The 12,199-nt window shown below is 39.0% G+C and overlaps 1 protein-coding gene across 1 annotated transcript in view; it reads left to right on the top strand.

Annotated features, from left to right (window-relative positions):
* Positions 1–12,199, top strand: part of LOC132149782 (uncharacterized) — an 80,194-nt gene that overhangs the window by 21,660 nt on the left and 46,335 nt on the right. Inside the window, exons 6-9 of the mRNA XM_059559181.1 lie at positions 784–870; positions 963–1,052; positions 2,931–3,005; positions 4,928–5,041. Coding sequence (XP_059415164.1) covers positions 784–870; positions 963–1,052; positions 2,931–3,005; positions 4,928–5,041 — 366 coding nt within the window. The remainder of the gene's footprint in view (positions 1–783; positions 871–962; positions 1,053–2,930; positions 3,006–4,927; positions 5,042–12,199) is intronic.

Here is a 12,199-nt window from a genome sequence, read left to right as displayed (position 1 = left end):
ACACTTGCTGCACGTTGTCAAAAATGTCATTATCTGAGAGTAAGAGAAGAGCTTACATATGGATACAGTAGATTTGATGACACAAATGAGAACGCAATTTCAGCACTCAAAGCAACACCGCTAACACAGCGCACGAGTACTCTTATACATCGCATGAATGGAGAAATGCACACAAAATTATGTTGAATTGTCTATTTTGACAAGTATTCAAGTAAACACACAGTTATGTCTTAGGTGTCCGTAAACAGTTGGGAGAATATTGGATGTGTATCAGTACATTGCATCCGTACATTAGATTTTTAAAGAGACAGCAACCTTTCCAAATCATGAGTGCTCCTTTGCTACCTTTTTTGTGGCCCAGATAAATGTGTGAATACTTATGCAATGGAACAATTTCCAATGTTTTTTTTTTCTCTCTCTCTAATAAATTTGCAAGGATGATACAAACCTGTTTTATGCTTTATCATTATGGTGTATGGAGTGTGGATTGAAGTGAACATTTTTTATTTTAAGGAGTTTAGAATAAGGCAGTCTCATAACAAAATGTGGAAAAAAAAATGAAGGGGGTATAAATACTTCCACAAGGCACTGTGTGTTAGTCAACAGAAAGAAAAGATACAGACTATTCTATCCTCAATCAGTAGCTAGTTGTGATATTAAATTTGTGTCGCCAACACAATTTTGAGTTTCATTCATTAAGTCATTAATGTAATCGTCAGGAAGAACAGAGATGTGTGTTATAAATAAGACTGGACTACTGATAGAGATGTATTTTTTCTTCAGACACAGTCTTCCATCTTCAGATGTTTCTTGTTTTCTGTCCAAATATTCTGATGTTTCTTGCTTATGTCTTCTGGGCTGTTTCTGAAGGTCAGTATTTCACTGCTGATTAATTACCAATGCATTATGATAAATCATTAAAATATTTGTTTATATGTTCAGTAATATCTGGTTTGTTTCAGGGTCTCTGTTTGAGGCAGTCTCTTGTGCTCTTTTTTTTCTGAGGCCTCTCATGTTGCTCTGGGCGGCTCCATATTTTAATGACTTTAAAGGTATTGTAGATTTACAATTATTTATAGATTAATATTTTCAAGGTTCTGTCACTTCTATCTAGTTTTAATTGTGGTTTTGTGAAAGAGCCCTGACACTCCCATCATGTTTTTGTGAGCCGTGCGCTCTCGCCTGCATGCCCTGTTTCCTTGTTTCAAGGTGGAGTGTGGTGTTCGGATCCTGTCACTCATGTCTTCGGTTTCGGTTTCGCCTCGGTGTTCGTAAACTCGCACTCTATGTTTTATCTTGATGTGAGAGCCGGCCTATCAATTTTGCAAGCCCAGCTCGGGGCAATTGTGTTTCTCAATCAGGCTACCAAAATGTATCACCGCCCTGCCCAATGGGTTATCTTGAATGGTGATATAAAATTCCTTCCTTGATTTGCATTGTTCACTAGCTTGTATTGGATAAAACGGATTATAGTTGATCGTTTGCACTTGTTTCTAAATCTTGCTGATTTATACATTCAAGTGTTTTAAACCATTCACGCACATTCTGAGCTGCACGCACTCATTCTCACATAGTCGGCTATGTCTGAAGTGAACGTAAACAATGGTGAAAGAAATCTCAAGTGCATCATTATATTTGATCCTTGCATTCTGTCTTAAAGGGGCAGCAGCATATAAATACCTGCTGTTCCATAAGCGCCACCTGCTGTCAGAGAGTGACATTTGCGTCACATTCTCGAAGCAAAAAACAGTTGATTTTGTTTTTGCTTTAAATTTAGAAATTAAACAATCTAAATCCATTCTAAATTACATGTATTTAGCATCTTTGGATCATTATTAAAATGCAGTGGTTGCCTTTGATTTTAAATGTTAAAAGCACAGCCAAAGCCTTAGTTTGTTTATATGAAGAGATTTATTTTATTTGTATTATTTAATTATTTGATTTGATTTTGTTGGAGAAATAATAAAAGGACACATTTTCATTAATAATCTGTCTTAAATCTCATTAAAATCTTTTTTTCCCTCAAAAAAAAAAAAAAAAAAAAAAACAATTCCAAAGAAAAAAAAGAAACTTTCTTTTGTGAAATCAGTGAAACATTACAGCCCTATATGCTACTAGTATGTTTCTGTGGTATCAAAAAAGTGTTCTGTTATTTAAAAATAAAGAACCATATATATATTTAGCAAATATATCACCTGCAAAATTATAGGATCTGTTAATCAAAATCTAACATGATGAGGCAATATGATACGAGCCACGGGTTTTGTGATTCGCTGCACTCCTACTCTCTTGACTTTGTTATTTGAAGAAAAAAAAAGTTTTTAATTTAATTTAAAGTTTTTCTCCCCAGTGAAGATCAACCAATGTCTTTTTCATTTTTTGTTTGTTTGTTTTTATTCAGGCTAATTAAATACATTTTGGGCTACCAAACTCTAAAGAATGTCTGCCTTTATTGTTGTCTTTTGTTGTTGCACAGAGGTGTTTTTTTTTTTTTTTTTTTTTTTCTCCCTGGCTGCGTGCTTTCATGTCAGGTTATGTCTTGTGTTGTGTAGCTCACAGCTTGTGTTTTACATTGGTTGCGAGCTTTCATGTTGTTATGTCTTGTGTGAACACGCAGTTTATGAATATTCTTATTAGCTTTGGTTCATGTCTTTTGTTCATGTCAAACTGTTTTGCACATGTTTTGCATATGGCAGGTTATTTGTTTTGCTGGCCATGTGCTTGTGTTTTTGTTTTGTGTGAGCACATGGCATTTGACATATTTCCATGTGCCATGTGCTCTGATATCTATTGTCTTGACCCCGTCCATCTTGTTACCTCATTATTGGTTCAGTTACCCCACCTGTTGTCCCTTGTTTGCTCCCTATTTATTCTCCTTGTGTTTGCAGTCCTGTAATAGTTTGTTGTCATGATATTTTTTTGTTTTACAGACAATATTAAATCATGGATTGGAAATTACAGTCATGAGGCAGAATATGTTTTTTTCTCAGCTGTTTTTTATTCAGGTAAATAAAACCAAATGTAAATCAACAAGCATGATGATGAACACATTAAAAAGACACATTAAAAACTACATTGCAGTTACATTGAATAGTAATTACATGGAATAGTAATTACACTGAACAAAATTATTAAAACAACATTTTTGTTTTGGCCCCCATTTTTCATGAGCTGAACTCAAAGATCTACACAAAAGGCCTATTTCTCTAAAATACTGTTCACAAATCTGTCTAAATCTGTGTTTGTGAGCACTTCTCCTTTGCCGAGATAATCCATCCATCTCGCAGGTGTGTCATATCAAGATGCTGATTAGAAAAAAAGGCAAAAAAGGCTGATCTAAAATGTGCAGTTTTATCACACAGCACAATGCCACAGATGTCACAAGTTTTAAGGGAGCGTGCTATTGGGATGCTGACTACAGGAATGTCCACCAGAACTGTTGCCCATGGATTAAATGTTCATTTCTCTACCATAACCCATCTCCAAAAGTGTTTCAGAGAATTTGGCAGTACATCCAACCAGCCTCACAACAACAGACCACGTGTTACCACACCAGCCCAGGACCTCCACATCCAGCATCTTCACCTCCAAGATCATCTGAGACCAGCCACCCGGACAGCTGCTGCAACAATCGGTTTGCGTAAAACAAAATATGTATCCACAAACTGTCAGAAACCACCTCAGGGAAACTTGTCTGCATGCTCGTCATCCTCATCGGGGTCTCGACCTGACTGCAGTTTGTCATCGTAACCGACTCGAGGGGGCAAATGCTTCCATTCGATGGCGTCTGTCACTTTGTAGAAGTGTTTTCAGGGCAGATGGCAGACAACGTGTATGGTGTCATGTGGGTTTGCTGATGTCTACATTGTGCATCGACTGCCCCATGGTGGTGGTGGAGTTATGGTATGGGCAGGTGTATGCTATGGACAATGAACACAGTTGCATTTTATTGATGGCAATTTGAATGCACAGAGATACTGTGACAAGATCCTGAGGCCCATTGTTATGCCATTCATCGACAACCATCACCTCATGTTGCAGCATGATAAAGCAAGGATCTGTATTCCTGGAAGCTGAAAACATCCCAGTTCTTGCATGGACAGTATACTCACCGGACATGTCACCCATAGAACAAGTTTGGGACGCTCTGGATCAGCGTATATGAAAATCTGCACATTTTGGAGGGGTCTTTTATTGTGGCCAGCCTAAGGCATAACTATGCAATAATTATGCTGTCTAATCAGCATCTCGATAAGCCACACTTGTGAGGTAGATGGATTATCTTGGCAAAGGAGAAGTGCTCATTAACACAGATTTAGACAGATTTGTGAACAGTATTTTAGAGAACAATATAATATTTATATATTTTTGTGTACAATATAAAGTCTTAGATTTTTGAGTTCAGCTAATGAAAAATGGGGGCAAAAACAAAATTGTTGTGTTTATAATTTTGTTCAGTGTACATTTAAATTATGTACTATTCCCAATATCCTGCATGAAATCATAAACACAGCAACCACAAAAACATGATATTAATTCCTGGAAGTGACTTTTGTTACTGTTGTCTTTTCGTCAGTAGAACATATTCTACATATATTTAGTGCTGAATTTCTGTATGTTTATAGGATTGATAACATTTTATCACTCTTATTATCTACAACGTTAAATTATGAAAAAAAAAAAATCATATTAGTTGATACACTAAATATGATGCTGCTAGCTACTTCTACATCACATCTCAGCATGTTTTGGGGTCATGTCAATGGTCATTTAATCAGCACAAAGGTCAGCTGAACTGACAGTTCAAAGCATGTGTCGTAATGTTGCATCTGTTCAGTGAGAGTTTTTGTAGTTCAATTGATCTGTATTTTTTATTTTGTTCTTCTATTTCACTAATTGTTGGTTTTTATCTCGTCCTTTCCTCCAGTTCTGTTTAAATCTGCCTTGGACAAAAGTCTGAATTATGCTGGATTTAAAGGTGTCATGATTATAGTCCTCTTTGTGATCGTGCTTATGTTCATCCTCTTCTATATCATTTTCTGTAAGTATTCCCTTTGATTAAGAGTCAGTGAGATGAATGTGCTGTGAAATCATGTTTTACCTGATTAATGGTGTTTGTTAAAGGCACAACATATAAAAACCATAATATCAGACCTTGATTTATCAGTAAATTGAAGCATTTCCAGTAGACAAGGTGAGTTTAGAGAGCAAATTGTATATGCATTATCAGATTGTTTTACATAAACTACTGTTGGGCAATATGGTGAATTTTCAAATCATCATATCGTCAGCCTGTCAGATCGACGATATTATCGAGCATGGGTGTAGCAAGAGAGAGACTCTGTTCTTGTCATAGCATAACTATTTGGTGTTTAAAACTGTGCAGGTGCGCAAGAGAAGAGCCTATGGAATCACCAATAATCGAAAAAATTTACTTTCAAACACACTGATAAACTAATGTTAAATATAAAATACTGTATTTAAAACAGCTAGTTCATGTATGGTTGGACACTACTTTCATATCACGCATCCTGTGACAAATTTGTCGCATCTGTGCCCAGAAATGATCAGTCTAAATGTTCTCCAAAGTCAGTCAACAGTGAAAATCAATAGTAGATTTGATTTATAGTCCAACAGTTCATATATTTGGAGTTAAGTTGAATTGAAGTGATGCATCAGTCATACAGCGCTCCAGACCGCGCTCCTCATGACGAGACCGACGCACCACCACAGAAACAAGAAAGTGATGACTTCTTACATAACTGTGGTATTAAACTCAGTCAGTGAGGGCTCATTTAAAATATTACACATATACAGGCTGTTCAGATTACTTGTTAAAGTGCAATGAAATACCATGTATCTGCAGACGATGTAGGTCTGTTTGTGGATGGAGACTTTGTAACGACCAAAACGATGTATTTTGCATGCATCACATTTACATTTACATTAACATTCATTTAGCAGACACGTTTATCCAAAGCGACTTACAAATGAGAACAATAGAAGATCAGAAATCAGAAAAAATCAGAAAGAGCTTTATTGCCAAGTATGCTTGCGCATACAAGGAATTTGTTTTAGTGACATAAGCTTCCAGTAAACAGAGACAACAACACACAGACAAAAAAAAAAAAAAAAAAAAAAAAAAACAATTTACAGGAGATTTACAAATTGGCAAATAAATAAGTGTATAAACAATTGTGCTATAAATGATAATGGGATAGGATTGAGTGAGATGCAGGAATGTTCTATGATGGAGGGGTAACAAATAAATATAAGGATATTGCACATTTTTGCATAAGTTTAAGTGGGAAACATTTAACTGTTCATGAGGTAGATTAGCTGGGGGAAGAAACTATTCTTGTGCCTTGCTGTTCTTGTATTTGCGGCTCTGAGGCGCCGGCCAGATGGCAAAAGTTCAAAGATGGGGTGACTTGGATGTGAGGGATCCAGAGTGATTTTCTGAGTCCTTTTCCTCACTCTGGATGTGTACAGTTCTTGGAGGGTGGGCAGGGGAGCACCAATAATCCTTTCAGCAGTCCGAACAGTTCTCTGTAGTCTTCTGATATCTGATTTTGTAGCTGAACCAAACCAGACAGTAATTGAAGTACACAGGACTGACTCAATGACGGCTGAGTAGAACTGTTTCAGCAGCTCCTGTGGCAGGTTAAACTTCCTCAGCTGGCGAAGGAAGTACAACCTTTGTTGGGCTTTTTTCACAATGGAGCCAATGTGATTGTCCCACTTCAGGTCCTGAGAGATGGTGGTTCCCAGGAATCTGAATGACTCCACTGCAGTCACAGTGCTGTTCATGATGATGAGTGGGGAAAGTGCAGGGGGGTTTCTCCTAAAGTCCACAGTCATCTCCACTGTTTTGAGCGTGTTCAGCTCCAGGTTGTTAAGACTGCACCAGACAGCCAGCTGCTCAACCTCCTGTCTGTAAGCAGACTCGTCACCGTCCTGGATGAGGCCGATGACTGTAGTGTCGTCTGCAAACTTCAGGAGCTTGACAGAGGGGTCTTTAGAGGTGCAGTCGTTGGTGTACAGGGAGAAGAGCAGAGGGGAGAGAACACATCCCTGAGGGGCACCAGTGTTGGTGGAGCAGCTGTTTGACATGAATTTCCCCAGTCTCACTAACTGTTGCCTATCTGTCAGAAAGCTGGTGATCCACTGACAGATAGAGCTAGGAACAGAGAGCTGGGTCAGTTTGGTCTGGAGGGTTGTTGGGATGATGGTGTTGAAAGCCGAACTAAAGTCCACAAACAGGATCCTCACATAAGTCCCTGTTTTGTCCAGATGTTGCAGGATGAAGTGCAATGCCATGTTGATTGCATCATCCACGGACCTGTTTGCTCGGTACGCAAACTGCAGGGGGTCCAGTAAGGGTCCAGTGATGTCCTTCAGATAAGCCAGAACCAGTTTTTCAAACGACTTCATGACGACAGACGTTAGAGCCACAGGTCTGTAGTCGTTAAGTCCTGTTATCTTGGGTTTCTTTGGAATGGGGATTATGGTGGAGCGTTTGAAGCAGGAAGGCACTTCACACAACTCCAGAGATCTGTTAAAGATCTGTGAAAAGATGGGGGCCAGCTGGTCAGCACAGGTTTTCAGACAGGCTGGTGTAACGCCATCTGGGCCTGGTGCTTTTCTTCTTTTGTTTTTCTTGAAGACCTGGCGCACATCATCTTCACAGATTTGAAGAGCAGGAGGTATGGAGAGGGGGATTGCAGGAGGTGTTAATGGTTGTGTAGGGAGATGGTCAGAGTGGGTGTTGGGGGTTTCAAATCTACAATAAAACTCATTCAGGTCGTTAGCAAGTCGTTGATTAGCCTCAGTGCAAGGGGATGGTGTCTTGTAGTTTGTGATGGCTCTCAGTCCTCTCCAAACTGAAGTAGAGTCGTTGGAAGTAAACTGGTCTTCCAACTTTTTAGCGTAGGTCTTTTTAGCCGCTCTAATCTCTTTGTTCAGTGTGTTCCTGGCCTGATTGTACAAGACCCTGTCCCCATTTCTGTAGGCATCCTCTTTGGCCTGACGAAGGTGTCTGAGTTTTACTGTAAACCATGGCTTATCATTGTTGAATGTTAAATAAGTCCTGGTAGGAATGCATATATCCTCACAGAAACTAATATAGGATGTTACGGTCTCTGTGAGTTCGTCCAGATCGGTGGTAGCAGCTTCAAAAACGCTCCAGTCTGTGATGTCAAAACAAGATTGTAAATCCTGCTCTGTTTCGCTGGTCCATCTCTTCACAGTCTTGACTACAGGTTTAGCAGATTTTAGTTTCTGCTTGTAGGTCGGTATAAGATGAACCAGACAGTGATCAGAACGTCCCAAAGCTGCTCGTGGAACAGAGTGATATGCATCCTTTATTGTGGTGTAACAGTGATCCAGTATATTACTGTCTCTGGTGGGACAGGTAACATGCTGTCTGTATTTTGGCAGTTCACGGGAGAGATTGGCTTTATTAAAGTCCCCAAGAATGATTAAAACAGAGTCCGGGTGTTGTTGTTCTGTGTCTGTGATCTGATCAGCGAGTTTCTGTAAAGCCAGACTTACTTGCGCTTGAGGAGGGATGTAAACACTAACCAGAATGAACGAGTGAAACTCCCGCGGCGAATAGAACGGCTTGCAGTTGATAAACTGCGTTTCTAGATCAGGACAGCACATCTTCTTTAATACAGTTACATCTGTACACCACCGTTCATTGATGTAAAAGCATGTCCCGCCGCCGCGCGATTTCCCCGTTGATTCTGCTTCGCGGTCCGCTCTGAACAGCTGAAAGCCCGGCAGATGGAGTGCGCTGTCCGGTATGGCGTCATTCAGCCAGGTTTCCGTGAAACACAGAGCAGCAGAGTGAGAGAAATCCTTATTTGTCCGAGAGAGCAGAAGGAGTTCGTCCGTTTTGTTGGGTAGAGAGCGGAGATTTGCGAGATGGATGCTAGGCAACGGCGTTCAAAATCCGCGCTTCCTGAGTCTGACGAGCGCTCCTGCTCGCTTTCCCGTCTGAGCGTCTTGAAGCGCTTGATCAGCGCCGCTGCTCCTCCGATAACAATGTTCAGTAAAACGTCTGTATAATAGAAATCCGGAAAAATATCATGTGGTGTGTTCTGTCGAATGTTCAGCAGTTCATCCCTGGTGAAACTGATCGTGTTTGTTAAACAAAAAACAGGAAAAACGAACAAAAACAGTACAAACACTGGAGAGCCAAGCACTGAAGCAGCCATGTGCGGCGCCATCTTGGATCTTTCCTAGAAGCAATCAGACCAACAAGAGAACAACAACAGAATACAAGTGCCATGACAAGTCTCACTTAGTCTAGTACAGAAAACGTAGGTTTTTTTTGTTTTGTTTTTTGTTTGTGTGTGTGTTTTTTTAAGAATATGATAGACAAGAAAATAAAAGGTAAGTTCTAGTATTAGTTAGTCAAGTGCTGGCAAAAAAGATGTGTCTTTTAGATGTTGTTTGAAAATGAGTAAAGACTCAGCTGTACGAATATTTGTATATTTATTTGTTGCACCTTACTCAATCCTATTCCATTATCGTATTTCCTATTTCCATTAGCATTAATCATTTAGCATAATCTTTCCCACAGATTCTCAGTTCTGTCCCAGAGTTCTGTTTTTTTTTTCTTTATTAGAAATATGATTCTTGGTTCTTTGATGTGATCAGGATCCAACATTAGTGAAAACTAATGCTGTATGTATGCATTAATTTAAATAGCATTGCTGACCTTTGATCACAAACACTTGATATCAGTAGTTCAGTAATGCATAGAGAAAAATCACATACTTTACCTTAAATCAGTGGTTCTCAACCTGTTTTTTTTATTTTTTTTTTACCAGGCCGCACTATGGTCTAGCGGGCCGCACGCATATAACTTACATATTATGTCACCAAACCAACCTGATTTATAATATTATAGCCTAAATATTATTGTATCTAATAGATTACATTCATTGAAATAAATAAATAATTATACTTCCCATAAATAAAACACTCGATGCTGTCGGGAGCTGAGCAATGTTGTGAAATTTGGCTTGAAAGTAGTAACAGCACAATGAAGTTGCGATTGTAAAGCTTGTGTTATATTTCTGCACAGCCAGTGCAGACACAGACTTCTTCCATTTATACTTCCGAATGCGTATGCTGATGGTCTACTCTGCAACAAACATGTGAACAAACAATTGCCCAGAGTTATTGCCCATCTGGCTGTCTTTACGTTTTTTCACACTGCCTGCACATGTGCAATTGTGCTTTTGAAGCCTACTGACCACGCACACCTGTCCGCGCGGTCATAGAAATTGGGAGACACGCAGTCATCCGCTCAGAGCCTACACACTCTCCCATGACGATTTTTACGTCACGCCTACTTAGCGTTCCATAGCAGACTCACAGAGAGTTTAACAGAGGCTTAAACGTGCACGGGAGCATGACTTGACACGCAACATTGCAGAAAATGTGCATTCACAAATGTAGCCTATGTTGATCCAAATATGGAAAGCACTTTCGAATTTAATAATATGAGATTGTCTCCAGAGACGTTTTGTCACATTTCTTCAATTAAGGATGATTGCTGCGTAGTATGCGTGTTTCCATTTGCTTGAACTTCTTCAAGTGATTTTCGGGGCAAACCGAAAATCCAGCACTCTCCTTCACTACTGATACTGTGACTATTCTTGTTTGTATTTGTTAATTCGCTGGCATTTTCCACATTTCTTTTTTTTTTCCTTAAAAACAAATTTGTCCATTCTGATGCTCAATTTTACCTTAACTAATGCTTGTTGATGACTATTTGAATTAATTATGTACAGTAAGTGCTCGTTAAATGCAAAACCTTGATGTGAGTAGGTCTGCTCATATCTGAAAATAATATATGAAAAAAAAATTACATAAAAAAACATTAGGCTAAAGCTTATATTTCTTTAGTACATTTTTAAATTAATTAAAAAAAATTAATAATAATTGTAAAACTGAAAAAAACATTTTTTAGTTGTGTTCAGCATGGTGGGCCGCAATTGAATTTGTGACGGCCGTGGGTTGAGAACCACTGCCTTAAATATTTGACTAGAAACACATTAAGTAAACTTGGAGATAGAGATGACTTCTAACATAACTGTGGTATTAAACTCAATCAGTGAGGGCTCATTTAAAATATTACACATATACAGGCCGTTCAGATTACTTGTTAAAGTGCAATGAAATACCTTGTATCTGCAGGCGATGTAGGTCTGTTTGTGGATGGAGACTTTGTAAAGACCAAAACGATGTATTTTGCATGCATCACATTTACATTTACATTAACATTCATTAAGCAGACACGTTTATCCAAAGCGACTTACAAATGAGAACAAAAGAAGCAATCGGACCAACAAGAGAGCAACAACAGAATACAAGTGCCATGACAAGCCTCACTTAGTCTAGTACAGAAAACGTAGGTTTTTTTTTGTTTTGTTTTTTGTTTGTGTGTTTTTTAAGAATATGATAGACAAGAAAAGAAAAGGTAAGTTCTAGTATTAGTTAGTTAGTTTTGTTGTTATTGTTTTTTTTTTCTTTTTTTTGACGTTCAATCACTTTAGGGCCCTCCGAACCTCGTCCTTCGACACAGTGATTACATGATTAACACTCCTTTGACTGCTGCTTCCTGACGCGCTGATCAGCAGACTTGTGCTGCTTAGATTGTTTTCAAAGCAGCCGTAGAAAGAGTTTAGCTCACCAGCCAACGGCTGATCTGCTCTCACCTCTGCAGAGGATTTAATTCCAAAGGCACAGATGGACCTTAGGCAATGCCACATGCATCTGGAGACATTGAGCTGAAAATTAGACTCTACTTTTTCCCAGTATCGGAGTTTGGCGGCTCTTACTGCATGTCAAAGAGCATAGCACAATGCTTTGTACTTGCTCATGTTTCCTGAAAAAAGACCGGAATTGTATGCAGCAGTGCATTTGTTTACTGCTGTACGGATTGTTCTGGCCACCCATGGTTTCTGATTAGAGAAGGAGCTAATAGTTATTGTTTCTGTTGCTTGCTTGGCTAGCATGTTTACAAAGCTTAATGCTACATCTGTGAACTAGCTGACATCAGATGAACTTGCCCGAAACATGTCCCAGTCTACGTCATCATCTCAGTTTGGTATGGGAACAGCTCCAGTCAAGATTCCAAAAAGAGGGGAGAGCAAACACTCTGCAGGGTATTTATCTCAAA

This window comes from Carassius carassius, chromosome 9, assembly GCF_963082965.1.
Source record: "Carassius carassius chromosome 9, fCarCar2.1, whole genome shotgun sequence".
Lineage (NCBI taxonomy): Eukaryota > Metazoa > Chordata > Actinopteri > Cypriniformes > Cyprinidae > Carassius > Carassius carassius.
The sequence above is the reverse complement of the archived record's forward strand: the minus strand, read 5'-3'. Positions and strand labels throughout refer to the sequence as shown.